The sequence below is a fragment of the Nomascus leucogenys genome, chromosome 3 (assembly GCF_006542625.1).
Source record: "Nomascus leucogenys isolate Asia chromosome 3, Asia_NLE_v1, whole genome shotgun sequence".
In the NCBI taxonomy this organism is placed as follows: domain Eukaryota; kingdom Metazoa; phylum Chordata; class Mammalia; order Primates; family Hylobatidae; genus Nomascus; species Nomascus leucogenys.
In genome coordinates, this window is record NC_044383.1 from 33,753,951 (window position 1) to 33,777,773 (window position 23,823).

At 44.0% G+C, this 23,823-nt stretch overlaps 1 protein-coding gene and 1 long non-coding RNA gene across 4 annotated transcripts in view; one reads left to right on the top strand and one right to left on the bottom strand.

Annotated features, from left to right (window-relative positions):
* Positions 1-4,076, bottom strand: part of LOC115833746 — a 32,636-nt gene extending 28,560 nt beyond the window's left edge. Inside the window, exons 1-2 of the long non-coding RNA XR_004029067.1 lie at positions 3,880-4,076; positions 2,941-3,019 (exon numbers count right to left, since the gene is read on the bottom strand). This is a non-coding gene — a long non-coding RNA (uncharacterized LOC115833746). The remainder of the gene's footprint in view (positions 1-2,940; positions 3,020-3,879) is intronic.
* The window catches only part of DNMBP (dynamin binding protein), a 129,743-nt gene that overhangs the window by 79,140 nt on the left and 26,780 nt on the right, over positions 1-23,823 (top strand). For 2 of the 3 annotated variants that reach the window (XM_030808576.1, XM_003255335.4), the window contains 2 exons: positions 22,546-22,739; positions 23,594-23,693. In XM_030808576.1, coding sequence (XP_030664436.1) covers positions 22,546-22,739; positions 23,594-23,693 — 294 coding nt within the window. Of the gene's footprint in view, positions 1-242; positions 1,585-22,545; positions 22,740-23,593; positions 23,694-23,823 lie in introns of those variants that run through there. The other variant, XM_030808580.1, reaches the window with a different exon arrangement.

Here is a 23,823-nt window from a genome sequence, read left to right on the forward strand (position 1 = left end):
AGGGGAGACTGATATATGACCTGACCTGGACTTCTAAAGGGGGGCTGTTTCTCTTTCACACGACTTTTCCTGCAAAACCTTTCGAGCAGCAGAATGTCTCTATCTTCAGCAGTAAAGCAGCCAAGCCAGTTTGACCAGCTTGAGGGAAACACCAAACAAAGCTGGCAACTCCAATCACATGCATACTAGTTACTCATTATCTTCTGGCCTCTGGAGAAAGATAGAGTAGCTCGCTGATTGGATCCTGAGGTTGAAATAACTCCACATCTCTCTGTGCTCCGACCACAGCAACAAGAAGAGTGTCTGGAATGCTTGGGAGACATTTTAAGCAGGACAAATCCAGCCTTAGGCTAGACTGCACCTGTCCACAGCCCAGCCCAGGCCCATGGAAAAGAAAAGTAAAACCTTTGTCTTTAAGCACATAGAATATGTGTGAAACCCAGAAGGCTAGAAAAGAAAGGGAAGTGGAGGAGAAAAGGCACTGGGACTCCAGCTGGGAGTATGAAGACTACGGGAGTCTACGGAAAAGGAACCTTACGGTGCTGGATGGACTCTACAGAGAAAATGACTTGGATCCCAGGTACTGGGCAAAGGGGCAGCATCGGCCCTACAGAAAAAGGGATTGTGGATACTGGGATTTTGAACAGAGTGAACCAAGCTATATGGACTGTGGGGAAGCACGCAAAAGTGGAAAGGGCTGTGTGTACCACGGAGGTCATGATGGTTATAGGAGTCCAGAAAATGTAGATTATGAGAGTCCCAGCCCTGGGACGAAGGATAATTCACCTACGAGAAGCCCAGATGTGACCTCAAAAGCTGGTGGATACGGGGAGGCAAATGGCTACTCAGACTGTAAGAATCTGAATTATAATCCTGAGGACTCTAAAAAAGCTGAACAACTGACTGACTATAGGGGTTTGGATGATTCTTCAGCGAATTTAGGTCAACCTCAGTTGTGGTATATAGACCATGAGAATGTTAACTATAATCTTGAGGATTGTCGGGCAACTAATTTTTATTGTAGAGAACACAGCAATTTATATCATGTTCCTGGGAGTTATCCTGATGGTCAGCCTGTGAGCTTTTCAGATTCGAATGGTGTCAACGAAGATAAGGAATTTATCAAATACCATGAAGGGGACAGGAATGTTCATCAAAATGACAAAATGTATCCCAAAGCAAAGACTCATATCATGGATCAGGGAGATTTTGATACAGAAAATAAAGGCTATGATGCTTTATTTGCAAACTGTGCATATAAATCTCATAATTCCAGAGGAACAGATTCTCTCCATCAAATGGAGAATTTAGAGTATAATGGCATTGACATACCAAGAACAAAGGCACATGGGGGCAGCGGGATCCTTCTGAATGGTCTGCAGACTCAGTGTACCAGGGGAGAACAAGGAGGACGTCATTTGGGGATTCCTCAGAGCTTGTCATTAGAGAAGAACATCTGGCATTTAGAGGAAGAGAGAAAATTAAATGGCCCAGAGACTTGGAGAAGGAATAGTTGCCTCCGCCGCACGGCACCCAGCACCCTGAGGCGCTCAGAGTTCGTGCAAAACAGGAAGAAAACCCAAGGTATGAACTCAGCCAGCCTTCTTAAGATAAAGCATAAAAATAGATTTAAAGGGTAGTTATACCAGGTACTAGGAACACTTGTGTTCTTAAGGAACCCGGGCCCTGAACTTCTTATCAAGTGCACCTTGAGTGAGAACAACCTTAGAGATTTAATTACTTTGGAAGGCATTGTACAGAGCAAGAGTATATACAGTGCTAAAAATATGCAACATTCAGACAGCGCTCTCATGGGAACTTTTATTTACTCTTCCTGGTTTTTTCAGATGTCTCTAATCTCAAGTATCTTTCCTTTCTTACTTTCATGTTTTTGTTCATCTTGTCGGGGCAGCAAGTTTATTATCAGGGCATCAAGCTAAAATTCATTTTCCTGGCATGTTTTTTTTTTTTCTCTCAGTCCCTACACTTCTTTGGACAGTAATGGAAAAGAAGACTTGACTTTATTTTTGTTATTTTTTTGAAACAAGATCTCATTCTGTCCCCCCGGCTGGAGAACAGTGGCATGGTCATGGCTCACTGCAGCCTCAAACTCCTGAGCTCAAGAGATCCTCCCACTTCAGCCTCCTGAGTAGCTGGGACTATGGGCACATGCCACCATGCCCGGCTACTTTTTTATTTTTTTGTAGGGGCAGGGTTTCACCATGTTGCCCAGGCTGATCTTGAACTCCTGGGCTCGAGCAAACCACCCACCTGTGCTTCCCAAAGTACTGGGATTACAAGTGTAAGCCACCATTGCCAGGCCTTCATTTTGATTTTTTTTTTACTGCTCCTTTCAGAGCAGGGCTACCCCATAGGCAGTGTGCCCAGAGTAGCCCTGATTTGTTTTATAGATTGTTCACTCCTTGACATTCAGGAATCTTAAGTGAATGATGAGTACTGACACTCTTGTGGATTCCAGAAGATTATTTCTAGCTTTCAAATCACTTCATCTCACTGAGCCTTAACTACATTGTCTCTGAAATGAGAATATTAGGAGTCTTTTATCATGTAGAGATGCTTTCTTTCTTGCCATTATATCTTTTCTTCAATTCTCATAAGTGAGCTTTATTTCTACTGTGTTATTTTTATAATTACTGGACTCTCTGTTAAACCTTTTGTGTGTGTATGCTGTATGTTGTCTTCATGCCAAACAGCCTTTCCGGTTCTGGCCAATTTTGGGGTCCAGGCTGTGACCAGAGGATAAAGGTTAGTCAGAGAATGTGAATGATCTGAAAAACCCATCTCATACCCTCCCCCTAAGTGGAAAGTTTCTCGTCTAGGTCTCCTTCAGAATGGGCTGGCTGGTTAGATTTGTACTGGGGGCCACCACAGACTGAAAAAGATAAGCCTGCTGTGGTCCTGGGATGGCCGGTGGTTTACCTGGTAGTCTTCCAAATGGGCTTGACTTAACTGAATTTCTGGGGCACCATTTTGGACCTAACAGGCTCTTAACCTGCACCTATAAAAACAAAAATGAAACCAAACCCAGCTTTAGTTGGGAGGCTGAGGTTTTTAGCAGCTAGTCATTTTTTCCTAGGTGCATTTTCTCTCTGAAATGATAGGGACTGGATAACTTCTAAATTCCTTCCAGCTAAAAAAGAAAAAAGTCTGATTCTGTGATTCTTTATATTGGTTTTTGTATTGTTCCTCTTCCCTTCCCCCCACATCTGTTCCTTCGGTGAACTTTGTTTCCTATCTTTAGTTCCTTATTGTATTAAGCCTCCCAACTGTAATCAAAGTGTGTTTATTCTGTTTGACTTAACAGGAGTGAAACCCTTCTCTCTGCAGTGTTGTAATGTGCCCTCTGATCTCTCTGAAACCAGCTTGGTTCCACCCAATATCATTTCCATTTCTACAACTCTCTTTATCTTTGAGTACTTAACTTTTGAAAGTATATTCATATTTAGTTCACCCCTTTTTGTACCCCTAATATCCTTCTTGACCTATAACAAATTCTGTCTTTACTAGAAATCTTTCAGCATTCTAACATTCTTTGTTAGCTCTCTCACGCCGTCGCCCTTCCTGAATATTACAAGGGAGTACTGTGTAATTACACAAAGGAACAAGCATCAGAGTTGGTCTGCCTTGAGTTCAAATCTCAGCTCCACCATTTACTAAATGGCCTTAACTTGACAAAAATTACTTAACCTCTTGGAGTTTCGGATTCTCAATTTTTAAAGTGAAGATAATACCTCTCTCATAATGAGATAGAAAAATAAAACAGTCACATATCCGGAACATAGTAGGTGCTCATAAATGGCCATTTCTTTGTGTTTTATCCGCCCACCTCCCTTCCCCTTTATAAGTTGCCCCACCCACCTGTCACTCCATGGTTTCGTCTCTGAGTTCCAGATTGATAGTCCCTGCTCCCTGTTGGACATCTACCCCAGACCATAAACACTTCAAGTTTGATTGTCTAAGTGGAATGCCCTGTCCCTTCCTCTTCTCCCGTCTTCCCCTTGCCACCCCTCCTCCATCTGAGACAGAGCTCTGTTCAGTGGCTGCTCCCCAGCCTCTCCCCCAGGCAGGAAGCCAAGTTTTCCCCTAGGCTTTCCTTTCTCACCTGCCTGATCAGTCATTCTCCTGAGGCCTCCATCTGAGGTTTTTTAGGGCAGGTCTGTTAGGGGTTTGCTCTTAGTCCTAGGGTGTGGCCCTCTAGTTCTGAGAGGTGGGCCTTATTCCTAAGGTGTGGCCCTTCTGAGGTTTCAACAGAAAACTGGAAGTGCTTATTGAACCTCCTAATTTGGAGGGACTCAGATTTCAAACTCTGTCTTCCCAGAGCCAGACAGTTGGTGAAGGTCTATCTGCTGGGCTCTTCTGGCCTCCAGCTTTCCACGGGGTTCCTTGGAGTCTCATCACCTGCATGCACAGTTGAAGGATTGAGAGGCATTTCTGCACAGATTTTGGGGCTCTCCTCTCTGTGGCTTACTGTTTTCCAGGATTTCCCCCTTAATAGCTAATGTCTTCAGAGCCCCCAGACTGGAACCTTTGGCTGCTGAGCCCAGTAAGATTGCCCCATGTGGGCTTTCTTCTTTTGCTTTATTTCCCAGCGTGCTAAAAGACTAGGGAGTGCCCTGAGGGGAGGACTGGAGACAGGTGCATCTTACCTAGTTTGCTTCCCTTGTTTTGAGTCATATCCCCTCCAGATTCTGCCTGCTTTTGATTGCTTTTCAATGCCTGCATATAGTTATTTTTTTAAATATCTGTCAGAAGGCTGAGGTGGGAGGATCACTTGAGCCTGGGAGGTCGAGGCTATAGTGAGCTATGATGATGCCACTGTACTCCAGCCTGGGTGACAGAGTGAGACCACGTCTCTAGAAAAATAAAAGTAGATACATAAAAGTTAAAAAAATAAATCTTGTAAAGTGTTTTTGGTAGTTATAAGTAGGGAGATTAGTACAATGTGAGCTACTCAACCATTACTAGACCAAGTGTGGGCACTAAGGTTTTGCACTTGCTAATAACATACGTGGTTATGATGAGAAGGGGACCTGGTGTTTCAAATTCCACATTACCTGTTTTGAATGTAAGTAATATTAGGATATCTAAATGAAGAGCTCTTACAGAGAAAACTGTGAAACTAGAGAGGGCTCTAAACACAACTAGAGAGGGCTAAAGGCTCAGGGTTGGAAGGCTACAACATAGGAGCCTCTTGTGTTATTACTGGAAGGAAGCTTGTATAGCCACAAGTCCCATGTTCTTTCTAAATAATGGGTAGCCACTCATGAATGGGTCTTGAAGTCTATTTGGGGGTTGCAACCAGCAGTTCTGAAAAATAAAAGTAAATAGAAAAAACTTTCATACTACATTCTGTGTAGTAAAAGTAAGCATGTAATACTTTGTGTATGTGTATGTGTATAGACATAAATGTATTATGTAAATGTGAGTCACAGCCTAAAGTGTGGGTCAGGCCGGGCGTGGTGGCTCACGCCTGAAATACCAGCACTTTGGGAGACCGAGGCAGGCAGATCACTTGAGGTCAGGAGTTTGAGACCAGCCTTGCCAACATGGTGAAACCCCCTGTGTACAAAAATACAAAAATTACCTGGGCGTGGTGGTGGGTGCCTGTAGTCCCAGCTACTCCGGAGGCTGAGGCAGGAGAATCGCCTGAATCCAGGAGGTGGAGGTTGCAGTGAGCTGAGATTGTGCCACTGCACTCCAGCCTGGGCGACAGAGTGAAACTGTGTCTCAAAAAAATAAAATAAAAAATAAAGTGTGGGTCACAGTAAAAAAATGTTTGAAAAACACTTAAATACAACCCATTTATTTTATAAATGAAGAGATAGAGCTCAGAGAAATTGAAATGTGTTTTCAAGGTAACTGGGTCAAGGATTAGGGCAGGAATAGAATCTGGCTCTCTTAACACCTAGACCACTGCTTTTCCAACATTACCACCTTTGAAGGCAGAAGCACAGCCGTAGATTGAGTCTGCAAAGATGAATTTAGAAGATCAGAAAAGTGTTAGGTATTCTCTGCAGAGTTCACAGAAAAAAAAGTGTTAGGAAAGTCAGGGGAGGCTGCCAACAGAGGGTGCAACTATATTATAGACAGCAGAGGTGCAGAGGTGCAAGAGAGGATATGGACTCGGGAAAGACCTTTGCATTTGGTAGGTTGGTAGAGGGTAGGAGCAGGGGCACAGAGCATATGACAGGGAGTTTAGGAGGGCAGTGGTGATAAGGATGTGAAAGCAGTCCCTTAAAAGTTGGGACAATAATTGCTGTGGAGCAGGAAAATCTTCTGTTTTGTTTTTCTCCCAAGATAAGAAAAACCTGCATTGATTTGAAGGCACTTTTGCCAAGTAGTATGCAGACAGCTCAAAGTTTTTAGGACTCTGGTATTCAAGATTTCTTTTCATTGCAAACATGTGAACATGATATCTGTTCCAACAGTCTGTATTCAAGCTTATTATTAATATACCAGCACATAGTTCCCATATCTCCTTTAATTGCAGTCCACCAGGTGTTTATTAACTAATGTCTTGGCATTGTACCAAGCATTGGAGGTATTCAGAGAAGGCAACTCTACTCTTAAACACCTGCCATGCAGGAGCTTGCAGATCAGTTGAAGAGACAAAATACAAAAGAAGTATATAGCATAGACAGTAAATGCTATGGACAGTTGGAAGGTAGACCAGGTTTTTTGTTTCTTTTTTGTTTTGTTTTGTTTTGTTTTGAGACGGAGTCTCGCTCTGTCACCTGGGCTGGAGTGCAGTGGTGTGATCTCAGTTCACTGCAAGCTCTGCTTCCTGGGTCCACGCCATTCTCCTGCCTTAGCCTCCCGAGTAGCTGGGACTACAGGTGCCCGCCACCACGGCCGGCTAATTTTTTTTTTTGTATTTTTAGTAGAGACGGGGTTTCACCGTGTTAGCCAGGATGGTCTCGATCTCCTGACCTCGCGATCCACCCGCCTCGGCCTCCTAAAGTACTGGGATTACAGACGTGAGCCATCGCCACCGTGCCCAGCCTGGAGTCTTACTCTGTTGCCCAGGCTGGAGTGCAGTGGCATGATCTCAGCTCACTCCAACCTCTGCCTCCCAGGTTCAAGTGATTCTCCTGTCTCAGCCTCCCGAGTAGCTGGGATTACAGGTATGCACCACCACGCCTGGCTAATTTTTGTATTTTTTTGTAGGGATGGGGTTTCACCATGTTGGCCAGGCTGGTTTCAAACTCCTGGCTTCAGGTGATCCACCCACCTCGGCCCCCCAAAGTGCTGAGATTATAGGCGTGAGCCACCATGCCCAGCCGAAAGACCAGTTTTTGCTTGAGCTCTTAGGAAAGACTGTAGGGAAATGTTTGAACTTGGCTGAAACTTAAAGAAATAATGGAGTTGGGATAGGCAGAGAGAAGCAAGGAGAACAGTTCTGGTTGGGGAAACTATGAGAAAGACACAGGGTTGTGGTGACAAAGACATGGGGAAGGTGGTGAGGAACACGGTGGAGGAAAGAACTAGAGTCCTGAAATCTTAGACGCCAGTAAGAGTTTGGATTGGAGCTCGAGGAAGAAATCAGAGCTGGGCCTGTATGGAGGTGAGCCACCTCCATAGATGTATCGCTGAGATACAGCTCAGGTACAGAGGGAAGGAACAGCTGGGGAGAGGAGCAGGTGCCTGAGAACTGAGCCTCAGAGATGCCCAGTTATAGTGCAGGAGGAGGGAGGCAGTAAGAGAGATGGGGCAGGAATATTGGAGGAGGTCAGGAAGAAATCAGAATTTTATTATTATTATTTTTTTTTGGAGACGGACTCTCACTCTTTTGACCAGGCTGCAGTGCAGTGGTGTGATCTCAGCACACTGCAGCCTCCAACTCTGGTGTTCAAGTTATTCTGCCTCAGCCTCCCGAGTAGCTGGGATTACAGGCATGTGCCACCACACCTGGCTAATTTTTGTGTTTTTAGTAGAGACGGGATTTCACCAGGTTGTCTAGGCTGGACTCAAACTCCTGACCTCGTGATCCGCCCACCTCGGCCTCCCAAAGTGCTGGGATTACAGGTGTGAGCCACCGCACCTGGCCCTAATTTTTGTATTTTTAGTAGAGACAGGATTTTGCCAAGTTGGCCAGGCTGGTGCTGAACTCCTGACCTCAGGTGATCTGCCCGACTCAGCCTTCCAAAGTGCTGGGATTACAGGAGATGTCAATGTCTGAAGCTGTTTGGTATGCAACAAGATCCTCAAAGTGTCAAGAAAAAGAAAAGGAAAAAAATGTCTGAAGATAAATGGGGTAGTTAGGAGGCAAAGGAGAGGGAAAAAATAAATATGTGGAGGCAAGAGGAAATGAATGCAGGGCCATATTTCTTCAAGAGTTGGGAGATAACTGAAGCTTTCGAGTGAATTAGGCACTCCTCTTCCGAGATTAGAATGCTCCAATTTGGCCAACTCTCATCCAGCCTTGCTTCTTGGAATCATGAGTTGTATTCTCAAGAAGCTAGACAAACAAAATTAGCAGGGCATGGTGGTGCGTGCCTGTGGTCCCAGCAGTTCAGGAGGCTGAGGTGGTTAAGATTGCTTGAACCCAGGAAGTTGAGGCTGCAGTGAGCTATGATTGCACCACTGCACTCCAGCCTGGGCAAGAGAGGGAGACCTTTTTTTTTTTTTTAAGAAAAAAAAACCAAAAAACAAAAAAAAGCAGCAGCTAGGTTATGTGTTTTCTTCCCAAGCCATTACCTATATTATTTTTACATAACATTCCATCAACAATGAAGGAATGTTGGTCTGGGGAGACCCCAGGCCTCTGTAAAAGCAAGAGGTATCAAGGAAAGGCAAGATATTGAGTTAGGATGGGAAGATACACTCTTCTAGGGTATCTTCTTTCATATGGACCTGAGGGTGTTAAGGGGTACAGTGGGAAGGGGGAGTGAATCAAAGCAACTAACTTACAATATCATGGCATGCTCAGGTGGGACCTCAGATCTCTGACTCACTCGCCCTGATACCACAGTTTTCCAATTTGATATTTCCTGAGAAACCAGGAAGTGCCCGTGGCTGTACATAAATACCAGGCCAACAGGCTACAGGGGTGTGACAGTGCTGGTAGTCATATTTGGGAAGAAGATCCATGTTTGTATTCATAGCTGCACAGCAGACCTGGTTCCACAGTGTCAAGACACCCCTTTCTTCTCATCATAAACTGAAAGGAAACAAATCAATGAAATACATTGCATTTCATTGAATCTAAAACATCACAATCATAGCAGAGTGATGCTTAGGGCACTCTGCTAAGTAATACTAGTTGCTGCTTTTTTTTTTTCTAATGGAATCTCGCTCTGTTGCCCAGGCTGGAGTGCAGTGGCGTGATCTTGGCTCACTGCAGCCCCCACCTCCCAGGTTCAAGCGATTCTCATGCTTCAGCCACATGAGTAGCTGGGACTATAGGCATGTACCACCACACCCAGCTACGTTTTTGTATTTTTTTTTTTTTCAGTAGAGACAGAGTTTTGCCATGTTGGTCAGGCTGATCTCAATCTCCTGGCCTCAAGTGATCCACCTGCCTCGGCCTCCCAAAGTGCTGAGACTACAGGCATGGGCCACCACGCCTGGTCTCAATTGCTGCCATTTCTTAAATGCCAGTTGCTATGCTAAGTACTGTAGGTTGAGTGCATACAGAGTACACAGGTCAGTCCAGTAGAGTCTAAGCTCCATGATAGCAGTGGATGAAGATGGTGTTTCCAGAATCTGACATAGTACTTGGCATATAATAGATGCTCAATAAATATTCTTCTTTGGGTCCCAGAATGTGTATATCAGAAATTAAATAGCAAGGGTTATTACCTGTTGCTGAAGAGGTGAATTTCGAGGAAAGAGCAATCCAAGGACTAGAGAAAGTGTCATGGAGAAGCTGGGACTTGAGCTTTAAATGACAGCAGGTGAGCAGAAAGGATGGAAAAGGCCCAGAGACAAGCTAGGCTTGTCTTGTTCAAGGAATAATAAGGAAACAGACCATTAAACTTTGTTGTTACAGGTTTCATAATAGTGGCAGGTGCCCAGTTCTCTGGGCTCACTGAGAGGAAATGACTAACTGGATGATTAGAAAGAGGCCTCCCATAGTAAGTGATGTTCCTTGCGGAACTGGTTAGAGGTTAGTGTGCTCGTACCCAACTGAGAGGAGTAAATGAAGTAAAAGAGTGGGAAGTCAGCTGGGCACAGTGGCTCACACCTGTAATCCTAGCACTTTGGGAGGCTGAAGCAGGAAGATTCCTGGAGCTCACGAGTTGGAGCCCAGCCTGAGCAACATAGTGAGACCCCATCTCTACAAAAGATAAAAAAAATAACTGGGCGTAGTGGCTTGCGCCTGTGGTTCCAGCTACTTGGGAGGATTGCGTGAGCCCAGGAGGTTGAGTCTGCAGTGAGCTTTGAGTGTGCCGCTGCATTCTAGCCTGGGCAACAGCGAGACTGTCTCAAAAACAAAACAAAAAAGATTGAGAAGTCAAGACAGAGTTCAGAGCTGAAAGTGACAAAGAGGCCCAACCCCTTTGTTACACACACAGAAGCAACAGCCCAGAAAGGTTGTATAACATGTCCAAGGTCACACAGGTAGGAGGGAGGCAGGGTGAGGCCTTCTGAATTATTCTCTGGGTGCTTTATTCACCACACCTGCTGCTCTCCCAAGATCTAGGAGCAGCTCCACATATATCCCCAAAAGTCGAAGCCCGGGAAGAGATAGGGGAATGAAGTGACTTTACCCCACCCATATCCTGGGTTTAATCAGATTTTACCATCAAAATATTGGAAATATAGGGCCGGGCGCAGTGGCTCACACCTATAATCCCAGCACTTTGGGAGGCCGAGGCGAGTGGATCACCTGAGGTTAGGATTTCGAGGCCACCATTGTGACCAACATGGAGAAACCCCCTCTCTACTAAAAATACAAAATTAGCCAGGCGTGGTGGCACATGCCTGTAATCCCAGCTACTCGGGAGGCTGAGGCAGGAGAATTGCTTGAACCCAGGAGGCGGAGGTTGCGGTGAGGCGAGATCGCACCATTGCACTCCAGCCTGGGCAATAAGAGCAAAACTCTGTCTCAAAAAAAAAAAAAAAAAAAAATGGAAATATAGTAATCCTTATTTTGAGAGATTAGGTTCACCCTTTTAAATAAATAAAACCTAAACACTTACTACCTTAGTTTATTCTATTTTGTCTTATTCTTTTGTTTCATGAATTTATATCTTGCGTGTTAGACTAGATTCATTCACTCAAATGGAACTAACTTTAAAGACCATCTAGTTTAATTCCACTTGTTTTGCTAATCCTGAAGTTCCAACAGATGAAACTTCTTGATTGAAACTACAGAATGCTTTAGAGGACATTTCAGCTTTCCATATCCTTGCCCCAGCTCCCAAATGGAGTCTCCCTCTGTCACCTAAGCCGTAGTGCCGTGGCACCATCTTGGCTCACTGTAGCCTCCGCTTCCCGGGTTCAAGCGATTCTCCTGCCTCAGCCTCCCAAGTAGCTGGTGGCACGTGCCACCACACCGGCTAATTCTTGTATTTTTAGTAAAGACGGGGTTTTACCATGTTGGCCAGGCTGGTCTCACACTCCTTACCTCAGGTGATCAACCTGCCTTGGCCTCCCAAAGTGCTGGGATTACAGGTGTGAGTCACAGCACCCAGCCTATAATTAAAACTTTAAACGATTATAATTTAGATCAACTGATTTTTGGGGGGAAGGTGGGATAGTTGTAAAAGATATATAAAATGTTATGAGAGCAAGTGGAAGGAATAAAAGTAAACTGCCTAATTAATATAAACTGAAGAAAGTGATTTTATAGAGTAGGATAGAAAAATAGAGGGTTATGTAGTTGAGCAAATTTTGAACCATCACTGTAGTGTTAATGGAAATATAATGCAGGAAATGGCCATGCTTTTATGGATAAGACACAAAATCCAGAACAGGCCTTGACGTTTAATGGAGAGCACTGGCTTGGGAGGCTAGTTTTGAATATGCTGCTTTATGAGCTGTTTGGTCTTAAACAAGTCATTTCATTCCTCTTTGCCTGTTTCCTCATTTGTAAAACGTGAGCAGTGTTACCTTGCCTCAAGAGCCTTGGTAAAATAGAAATCGGATTGTGTGTGTATGTGTGTACAAAATAGAGCTTTTCATGTAAAGTTTTATTGACTGACATTATAAAAATGTGCTTATTAAACAGTGACAACTTTAATTTTACAAAAATTACCTTTGCCCTGTTGATTATTTTACTTATGCTGCCTAAAGATTAAAAAATAATAATCCCACAGTTTTAAGCTTATCAGCATACCATGCTAGGATTTATGTGTATTTGGTGAGTGTTCAGAAATGGTGTTTGAGTTACTCCTAGTATTAAACTCACTATCCTGCAGCATAAGAAGTTGCAGACCATGGTGAAACCTTGTCTCTACTAAAAGAACAAAAATTAGCTGGGCGTGGTGGTGGATGCCTGTAATCCCAGCTACTCCGGAGGCTAAGGCAGGAGAATTGTTTGAACCTGGGAGGCGGAGGTTACAGTGAACCCAGATTGTGCCACTGCACTCTAGCCTGGGCGACAGTGAGACTCCTTTTCAAAAAAAGAAAAAGAAGTTGCAGACTCCTGTAATTTGGGCACTTGATCCTCATTTGTTGTCCTGTTTGCCTAGATTGGGACCTGGATATGAAAAGCGGAAAGGGAGGCTTTGAGCTAGGTCTCCGAGGTGGAGTTTCTCCCAGCAGGGATTTTACTTCGGACTGCTTGCCAAAATAGACCGGCATTACAGAGCGAAAGCCACCAGGAACGTTTTTCCTCTTGCTGTTGAGATTTAGGACCTAACTGTAATAGATTTAAAGTTTGGTGATCCAGGAAGTCTGCTATGAGCCCTGCAGCTCTGGAAGTTTTACACAGAGCAGGATAAAATTTCTCCAAATAGAAGTAAAGTAGGTGCTAGAGGAAAAGCAATGGGGGTTGGGTGGGCTGGCCAGAGTGTTGTGGTAACACGGAAAACCAGGGTTTGTGATTCCTCCAGGCAGGGCTGGGGAGGAGATGAGCACGTGTACAGACAAATCGCCTCCTCTCAGGGTTTGCTGCAGAAAGACTGCTTCTAGATGCATTGCTAGGCAGGCAGTTGTGTTTTTGCTTTCTTTTTTGCATATTATTTCAACAATGTTTTCCTTTCTTTTCTTTTTTTTTTTTTTTTTTGAGACAGAGTCTTACTCCGTCGCTCAGGCTGGAGTGCAGTGGCACCATCTTGGCTCAGTGCAACCTCCGCTTCCTGAGTTTAAGGGATTCTCCTGCCTCAGCCTCCCGAGTAGCTGGGACTACACTACAGGTGGGCACCACTGCGCCCAGCTAATTTTTGTATTTTTTTTAGAGATGGGGTTTTACCATGTTGGCCAGGCTGGTCTCGAACGCCTGACCTTGTGATCCACCCGCCTCGGCCTCCCAAAGTGCTGGGATTGCAAGCGTGAGCCACCGCGCCCGGCCCCTATTTTCTTCATCAATTTAAAGGGATTGATAGGTCAGGAAAGAAACCTCAGATTATTAAAAGGTGAAGAACGTTTGAAATGGACTAACGGTAATTGGGGGCTGACTGTTAGAACATTCTCGTTTTACAGCAAATGTTCTTTTTTCTACTTTATTATTCTTTGTCATAGCAATATTATATATTCATCATAGAAATACTAGAAATGGGGCCGGGCGCAGTGGCTCACGCTTGTAATCCCAGCACTTTGGGAGGCCGAGGCGGGCGGATCACGAGGTCAGGAGATCGAGACCACGGTGAAACCCCGTCTCTACTAAAAATACAAAAAAATCAGCCGGGCGTGGTGGCGGGCGCCTGTAGTCCCAGCTACTCGGAGAGGCTGAGGCAGGAGAATGGCGTGAACCCGGGAGGCGGAGCTTGCAGTGAGCCGAGATTGCGCCACTGCACTCCAGCCTGGGCGACAGAGCGAGACTCCGTCTCAAAAAAAAAAAAAAAGAAATACTAGAAATGGGAGTAAGTGAAAAGAAAGGAAAAACTCGGTTTCTGTCACCTTTAACACTTTTTTCAAATATGTGCATTTAAAATATTTTTCCCTTTTTAACAAAACTACAATTCTTTCGTAAACTTTTTTCAGCAGTTCACGTTAGATGTCACCCAGGCCGGAGCACATTGACACAATCTCAGCTCACTGCAACCTCCATCTCCCAGGTTCAGGTGATTCTCCTGTCTCAGCCTCTGGAGTAGCTGGTATTATAGGCACGTGCCACCACAACCAACTAATTTTTGTATTTTTAGTAGAGACGGGTTTTCGCCATGTTAGCCAGGCTGGTCTTGAACTCCTGACCTCAGGTGATCCACTGCCTTGGCCTCCCAAAGTTCTGGAATTATAGGTGTGAGCCACTGCGCCCGGCCTTATAAGAGTATTTTATTAAATGGACATGCCATAGTTTATTTACCTGGGCCCTTTTGCTTTTTTGGTTTTTTATTGAGACAGAGTCTCACTCTGTTGCCAAGGCTGGAGTACAGTGGCGTGATCTCGCTCACTGCAGCCTCGGCCTCCTGGATTTAAGCAATTCTTCTGCCTCAGCCTCCTGAGTAGCTGGGACTACAGGCACACTCCACTGCTCTCTACCCAGACCCTTTTGAGGAAATTTTAGTTTTTTCTGTTTAGGTTGCTTCTAAGCTTTTTAAAACATTGACCATCCCTGTATGAACATATTTGTGCCCTTGTCCAATTATTTAGTAGAATAAATTCCTAAAAGTGGGCTTCTGGGCTATAAGGTTTGATTTTTGTTTTTTTTTTTTTTTGAGACGGAGTCTCACTCTGTCACCCAGGCTGGAGTGCAGTGGCGCAATCTTGGCTCACTGCAAGCTCCACCTCCCGGGTTCGCGCTATTCTCCTGCCTCAGCCTCTCTGAGTAGCTGGGACTACAGGTGCCTGCCACCACGCCTGGCTAATTTTTTTTTTTGTATTTTTAGTAGAGACGGGGTTTCACCGTGGTCTCGATCTTCTGACCTCGTGATCCGCCCGCCTTGGCCTCCCAAAGTGCTGGGATTACAAGCGTGAGCCACCGTGCCTGGCCTGATTTTTTTTAAAGTAGATAAAGTATTGAGGTTTGATTTTTTTTTTTTTTAAGTAGAAAAAGTATTAAAGTTTTAATTTACTCCCCTGTCCCTCTTTGCCCTCGATTTTAACTTTTAAAATGAAAGGACTTGATAAAATTGGCCTTTTCCTTCCATTTCACATAATTTCTGCCATAAATTACCTGGAATACTGTTGCATATTTGCTGTGTATGACACAACTAGGTTAGATTCTGTCTGAGGGATTTACTTATTTGTTCTTTTATTTTGAGACAGAGTCTCGCTCTGTTGCCCAGGCTGGAGGTGCAGCCTCCGCCTCCCAGGTTCCAGTGATTCTCCTGCCTCAGCCTCCTGGGTAGCTAGGATTACAGGCACACGCCACCATGCCCAACTAATCTTTGTAATGTTAGTAGAGACAGAGTTTCACCATGTTGGCCAGGCTGGTCTCGAACTCCTCACCTCAGGTGATCCACCTGCCTTGGCTTCCCAAAGTGCTAGGATTACAGGCATGAGCCACTGCACCCAGCCTGTCTAAGGGATTTATAATTTATGTTATATTGGGTGGCGTTTTATAAATGCAATCATATTAATATGTGCAAATATGCTTAAATGTATCATTGTTCACAGTCTTATTGTGGGCAAATTGTGGCTCTAAATATCAGGTTAAATTGTGCTCTAGAATTGCACCACTTTGTTATTAGCTACCAGATGGCTACCAAAACCCAAAAGTGGAATTCCAGGTTAGAATGCCTATGGTTTGCCTGCCTGGGAAAAAACTGGAGACAGAATAGCTATTGGTCAAGAGCATAGACTCTGGAGCCAAGGTAGGTTCAGATCTCAGCTCTTCTACTTACTGGGGCAGTTACTTAATTTTTCTTCCTTCCTCATCAGTAAAATGGGGACAATAATAGGGAGTTATGAAGCTAAATTAATATTTGTAAAATACCTAGAACAGTGCATGACACACGTAGTGCCATATAAATATTTGTTTTCTTTTCTTTTTGACACAGGGCCTCACTCTGTTGTCCAGGCTGGTGTGCAGTGGAGCTGTCACAGCTCACTGCAACCTCAACCTCGCAGGCTCAGGTGATCCTCCCACTTCAGCCTTCGGAGTAGCTGGGACTACAGGCAGGTGCTACCATGCCCAGCTAATTTTGTTTGTTGTTTGTTTTGTAGAGACTGAGGGTCTCACTATGTTGCCCAGGCTGGTCTCGAACTCCTGGTTTCAAGTGATCCTCCTGCCTCTGTCTCCCAAAATGCTGGAATTACAGTCATGAGCCACTGTGCTCAGCCAGTATGACTTTTGTTTTTTTTTTAATTATTTTGTTCCTGTGAGGTTAAAAAGTATCAGTTAAGCTTGAGTCCCCATTGATCTCAACTTCTACCCCAAATCCTAGGTCCTTTCCTGAGACAAACTCTGGGATGAATTTCATGTGTTTTCCTTCCAGACCTTTTTCTGTACACTTACATAATTTTTTTATATATATATACATATATATGTATATATGTGTGTGTGTATATATATATATATATATATATATTTTTTTTTTTTTTTTGAGACAGAGTTTCACACTTGTTGCCCAGGCTGGAGTGCAATGGCGTGATCTCGGCTCACTGCAGCCTTTACCTCCCGGGTTCAAGCAGTTTTCCTGCCTCAACCTCCCAAGTAGCTGGGATTACAAGCGTGTGCCACCACACCAGGCTACTTTTTTTGTATTATTAGTAGAGATGGGGTTTCACCATGTTGACCAGGCTGGTCTTAAACTCCTGACCTCAGGTGATCCGCCCATCTCGGCCTCCCAAGGTACTGGGATTACAGGACTCACGTGAGCCACCGCGCCCAGCCTATATGTTTATATAGAAATATGTATGGGTTTTTGCAGATTTTCCTTTCTTTCATCTCTTTTTCCCTGTTCTCCATTTTCTTACAAAATTGTGCATTTTCTTAAAAAATTGTGGCATATTGTTGTGTGCCTTTCTTCTCCCTGGTTCATTTAAGTGTAAATGTTTGGAAGATGTGAGTGGGACTCCCAGTTCCTGTGAATCACTCCTGCCATCCCTGTTCCTGCTGTCCTGGGACCACCCAGCTGAAATCTGCTCTGTGATGGCTTTAGGGTTCATTGCCTAAAGGAGGGGGAGGTTTGGGGTCCCTTGGCTAAGCTCTGGGTGAAAGACTGCAGAAAGAGGCCCAGGGGCAGACTAAACAGGCAACTGCTGCCCACTTTACAGTTTTGTCTCATCACAAGAGACGGCTGGGCCTTTGGAATTCTTTCCTCAAAAGGGCATTCCCCATTTCCCACGCAAAGCAACAACAAAAAGGCTTAGCATGGGGAAGAAAAGGAAGAGGTAATAATCTTAGATTCAAACTCCAGAGGTGGAATTTCGAGGGTTTTAGGACTAGGAAAGGAAACCAAATAGAAAGGAAGGTGTTGATCCAGGTACTGCTGGGCCCTCTGGTGCACTTCTCAGTCCAGTACGCTTAGGGTTCCAGCTCCATCCTTTAGGACGAGCCCTGCTGTGATAGCCCGGGTGACTTGCGCGATTCATATGTAAATGTGGGGAGCCTGGGGGAAATGCCTACCCTATTCAAAGGAGTTTAGGGGGTTGTGGAGCATTCCAGAGCTCTGGGAAGATTCTGCCCTGCCTGCCTACCCTCAGGCCCATACCTCCACACACAGCCAACTCTGGGCACTGCAGGTAGGTCCTGGGGTATGGGAGCCAGCACAGAAGGAAGTGGAACAGGCAGCCTCTTCGTCCCTGCTCAAGGGCACCTGGAATCTGGCCGGGAGCTCAAAAATTTCCCCATTAAAGATAGAGCCAGCTTTCTGAGGCAAGGGAAGTGTGCAGGGCTCTGCTCTTTAACTCTGAAGTGTGTGTGATGGAGTTGTGGGAAGCCGTGGGCTAATGCCTCCCTTCCTTCAAACTTTAGGAAGTGAGCCTGGTGATAATGTACTAACCAGAAAGCGTTGGGGGTGTCTTGAGAAGGAATGGAATCAGGACTTGGGGTTGGGGGTAAGCCGCAATCACTGAAGGAACCCCACAACTAATTGTTTTATCACAGGAAGTAAATTTGTGCAACAGTCCCAGCTCCTTTAACACCTGCAGGGCTATCCTAGGAAGAAAATAAGAGCTTGTCTGCACATTTTATTGTTCTCATAGAAAAGTGGAATTTTAGAGTCTGCACAGGGCACTTCTCTGCTTGGTACATTTTACCAAGTGCATTTACCATCTATCAGGTGCAGATGGCATATTCGGACCCATTGTGGGAAAAGGACTAATGTTTGTTGCGTTATTACCTTGTTTAACTCCCTCAACTACTCTGCAAAGCAAGTATTATCCTCATTTTATAGATTGGGAAATTGAGGCCAGGAGATAAAAGTGGACATTTCCAGGGCTCCGCAGCTACATAGTGGGGAAGTGCAAGATTCAAAGCTTCTTTTTCCACCACAGCTGGCTGAGGGTGAAGGCCGCCTTCTCCCACTTTGTTGTCCGGGATACTAAAAATTTAATTTTTTTAGAGACGGGTGTCTCACTGTATTGCCCAGGCTGGTCTTGAACTCCTGGGCTCCAGCAGTCCTCCCACCTCAGACTCCCAAAGCGCTAGGATTACAGGCATGAGCCACCATGCGTGGCCCAGATACTAAAATTTTAGAGCAGATATTTTTATTTGGATATATGTGGCATAAAGGAAAAAGTTTTTATACTTACAGTCATTTCAAGCCAGACTTTAAAATTTGACTTAATCTTTGAAAACTCTGAGTGTTAATAAATGTTTGTGGCACCTGAAGGTCACCTGTGTCTTCAGAAATACCTTGGGTTGCCAGGAGCAGTGACACATGCCTGTAGACCCAGCTACTTGGGAGGCTGAGGTGGGAGGATCGCTTGAGAGCCCCAGGAGTTTGAAACCAGTCTGGGTAACAGCCCTCTCCTTTAAAGAGAGAGGAAGAGAAAGAGGAGGGAAAGAAACACCTAGGGTTTTATTAAAATTGCGGATACCCCGGTCCCACCCAGATTTGCTGAATCTGAATCCCAGGGATGGTGTCCAGGAAACTGCAATTTAGTGAAAACATCCCACATGGGTTTTTAATCACACCAAAATGTTTGCGGTTTTAAAGGCTGCTCAAGAGTTTATAAACCCCATTTTCGGGGGGTGGGGGCGCGGGGGAAGGCATGCTGGTAGTTTAAAAGAATTGTTACTGTTTTTCTCCGTTTTAAAGAAATAAAAATCTAATACATAGGCTGGCTGGCTTCTGATTGATGAGGAAGTGCTTGCTGGTACTTTGTGTTTTCAACTACTATAATTAGTAGAATTTTGATTCTCAGGAGAGTACACAGTGGTTTCCAGGGAGTTTTTAAGATTTGAAGCAAATAAGCCCCTGATCTTTTCTCATTGAGATTCCAGGCCAGGGAAACCAAATGGTGCAGGATTAAGTGCACAGGATTTGGATTTAAATATATTTAGGTTCTAAATCCACAACTGCCATTTACTCACTATATAACCTCAGACAAGTTTGTCAGCCTCTCCAAGCCTGGATTTTCTTACCTATTAAATGGGAGTAATAATACCTACTTAAAAATTCTGATGGGAGTATTAAATGAGTTCAGGGATATAATCTGTAAAGTAACTGGCATGTGATAGGAATTCAGTAAATGTTCTCCCTCTCCAGAGCTTTTTAGTCTTGTATTTAAAATGAGTTTCTATTCTCAACTTGGCACTAATGAGACCATATTTGGGATTGAAAGTCTGTTGCTTTGAGATCACAAAGAAAATTTAAAACAAGGCTATTAGAAATAAATTTTACATGTAACACAATGAATTTAGAATCATAATCAAACACTGATGAAATGAGGGTTATGCTTCAAGTTTTGCCATTCATTCTACCAAAAAGTTCAAGAAAGAGCTTTTTCTGTTATGTCTTAAGTTTTTGAATAATATCAAATATACAGAAAATTGCAATAGTACAATGAAACTCCTGTATACATTTTATACAAATTCACACATATTTAACATTTTGCTGTTTTTAGCTCATTCTCTCAATCCCCACTCTCCACAGGCAGTTTTCTTTTTTAATGAACTAAGAGTACATTGCATATATTGTGCCCCTTAGTAAGCTTCAGTGTGTATTTTGTATGAACATGGATGTTTTTTTTGAGGTGGAGTCTTGCTCTGTTCTCCCAGGCTGGAGTGCAGTGGTGCAATCTCGGCTCACTGCAACCTCTGCCTTAGCCTCCTGAATAGCTGGAATTACAGGCAAAATACAAATTTTTGTATTTTTAGTAGAGATGGGGTTTCACCATGTTGGTCAGGCTGGTCTCGAACTTCTGACCTCAGGTGATCTGTCCGCCTCAGCCTCCCAAAGTGCGGGGATTACAGATGTGAGCCACTGCACCTGGCTGGATTTTTTTTTTACTCAGGCTGGAGTGCAGTGGCATAATCTCAGCTTACTGCAACCTCTGCCACCCAGGCTCAAGCCATCCTCCCACCTCAGCCTCCTGAGTAGCTGGGACTATAGGTGTGTGCCAGTCCATGCCCTGCTAATTTTTGTATTTTTTGTAGAGATGAGGTTTCACCATGTTGCCCAGGCTGGTCTTGAACTCCAAGCTCAAGTGATCTACCCACCTCGGCCTCCCAAAGTGCTGAGATTATAGGCATGAGCTACCACACTTGGCCTAAAATGGTGATTTGCTGACTCCATTATTTCTTCTTTTATCAGCTGACATTCTACCACAACAAAGAGCTTTCTCTTCTCCCCCATTTATTTATGTACTTATATATTATCAATATGAACTTACAGATTCTTATTTTATTCAGTGGAATAATCCATTGTTGTGCTTTTTCATTTATACTCAAATTGTGCCAGATTGGCCAGTGGCAGCCCCTTCAAGCTGGCCTCTGTGCCCTTTGACCTATCCCTACCATGTTGTTGAGTACTTCTTCACTTTCTGCCACATTTCAGGCTCAGCTGTACCTTCTCTGCCCCAGCCCTGGAATTAGCCATTTCTCCAAAGAACCCTGCCTCCTTTTAGTGGAGAATGGCATCTAGAAACCAGAATTTGGGTTGTATTCTAAAACACTGAAATTACTTTTTTTTTTGAGACAGGGTCTTTCTCTGTCACCCAGTCTGGAGTGCAATAATGGCACTATCTCGTGTCGCTGCAACCTCTGCCTCCTGGGTTCAAGTGATTCTCATGCCTCAGCCTCCCAAGTAGCTGGGATCACAGGTGTGTGCCACTATGCTTAGCATTTTTGTATTTTTATTTAGTAGAGATGGGAGCTTGCCATGTTGGCCAGGCTGGTCTCGAACTCCTGACCTCAAGTGATCCACCAGCCTTGGCCTCCCAAAGTGCTGGGATCATGGGTGTGAGCCACTGCACCCATCCCAGAATTCCTAACTTCTGAGAGAAAGCAGTGTAGAAAATTTTTTGGAGAATAAAATCTGCTGTGAAGGCCGACTTTCCATAAGTAGTTTGAACACTTGTGTTTTTGCTTCTTAAATCTGGGTTAAAATATTCCTGTAATTGTACTCAGACTTACTAGTATATTTACATACCAAATTTGTAGTTGTTTAATTGGATCGTAAAGAATTTGATAGACTAAGCAGAGGCTGATTGTTTCACTGCTGTTCTTTTCCATTGTTTATTACCGTGTTTAATGCTCATTTCAGGTGAACAAATGCTGTTCCATGCTTATAAATAACTCTCTCATCCTATGTATCTAAGTAATAGATAATTGTAAAAGCTAATGACAGGATACATATTTGTTTTTTAGAATAATGCAGTAAGTAGAGATTCTTATACTTGAAAATACTATTGATAAGCTTCATGTTTATAGTAAGTTTGTATCTACTAGGACATTTGAGGTAACAAAACCTGCTTGTGAGTTTTGGTTAAGCTTTTCATAGGGAAAATCTAAATAATTTTTTTTTACCTATTTCATTATATGCTAATGTTGACCTACCATTACAGTGACTAGAAAATGATAGGTCCTGTAATTATCCAGATCTCAGATGGATAATTTATTTTTTATTTTACCCTTAGTTGGCATTGTTCTGTGTTCCCGATAATATTCTGTTTAATGTGCTACATCTGTATTTTGAACTTCCAGCTTGTTATTTCTGGTGCTTTGATCATGGACCATGTTTTATATCTGATTAAGTGAAAGCAAGTCTTTATAAGGTCAGACCCCTCTAACCTCTTTTGCAAGGAGCTTGTAGACATGCTTTGTTCACTCAAAGTGGGCTAGCTACTTCTTTTCAGGACACATTCTCAAAATGGTATTGCACAGGTTGGAGTTCTCTCTGCAGTGATGGCTTTCTAAGCACTTCAGCTGTCCCTGTTTACAACTGACATGTGCGATCTGATTTCCTGAGGGTTGACAGTAGTGAGACCTTTGGTTCTCAAGGAAGGGGTTCTGTTTGCCTCAAACTGTGGAAGGGTGCTGCTTTTACACCCAGAGCTGCTAACCAGTTCCCTTTTCCCTTCTAGAAATGACGCTCCTCTCCTCCCAGTCTTCATCACTGGTGGCCCCTTCTGGGTCTGTGTCCACCGAAAATCCAGAGCAGAGGATGCTAGAGAAGAGAGCCAAGGTCATAGAAGAACTTCTTCAGACAGAAAGAGACTACATTCGGGATCTGGAAATGTGTATTGAGCGGATCATGGTACCCCTGCAGCAGGCACAGGTGGGAACTGGGAGACAGAGTTAGTTTGACCTTGAATATGGTCCTCCAGGCCAGAAGCGTTAGGATATAGGAGCTTTCACCACAGATTTATTGGATTTGAAATAGAAACTGTGACTGTGAGTGCTGCTGCTCTTAATCAAGGGCCTCAACATAATGTGTGTCATCAGCTAAGCCTTCAGCATCCTTTCACTTGTCAAGTCTACTGTTAACCTACCAGACACTGCAGTCACTCCCAGGACACTTCCTGTTTCTGTGGCTCCTGAAAACAGTTCCAGGGAGTCTGAATCATGGCCCTGCTGGAAGGCTGAGTGATAATGTAACAAAGCCTGGGGGTGAGCAGTTACATGACTCTAGTACCTGTTCATATAGAGTTTATCCAGGAAACCCTTACTAACATGTGAGTAAGCTAGGAACTTTTCTAGATGCTGGAGGTAGTAAAAAAAGGGTAACAATGTCCCAGTATTTATAGTCCTTATTGCTTGTAACTTGACTAGCTGGGCTGGGCTTGGGTTTACACCCTTGGAGCATTCACTCCCAAGTACTTCTGCAGCAGGTAGGCAGTGCTACGGGATGTTGGTTGCGGGTGAGAATTTGTATCCCAGTGGATTTGTAGACCAAATTGGTTCCATTATTACTAAAGTGCTGGTGGGGGTGGCAGAGAATAGTTGGATCAAGGACAAAGGATGACACTAAAGATAATGTTGGATATTTCTAGTCTGGAAACTTCGTGAAAGTGAGTGAAGAAAGTGACCTTGAGCAATTTTTCTACAATTCTTGAAGAGCTGTTCCTAAGATGATTGAAATGCCATTAAGCTCATTTCTGTGCATCTTTATGTTTTGTTTCCTTTTCTCAGGTACCAAACTTTGATTTTGAGGGACTTTTTGGAAATATGCAGATGGTGATTAAGGTCTCGAAGCAATTATTGGCTGCTCTGGAAATCAGCGATGCTGTAGGTATGAGCTCCTGTGTTGTTTCAGAAGCAGCTTTTTAAAAAAAACTTCATGGGCAGGAGGAAGGGGCCTTCCTGATACTGAGTAACTATGCTGCCGGGAAGATACAGGTGTAGGTACTTAGTCCAGAGGT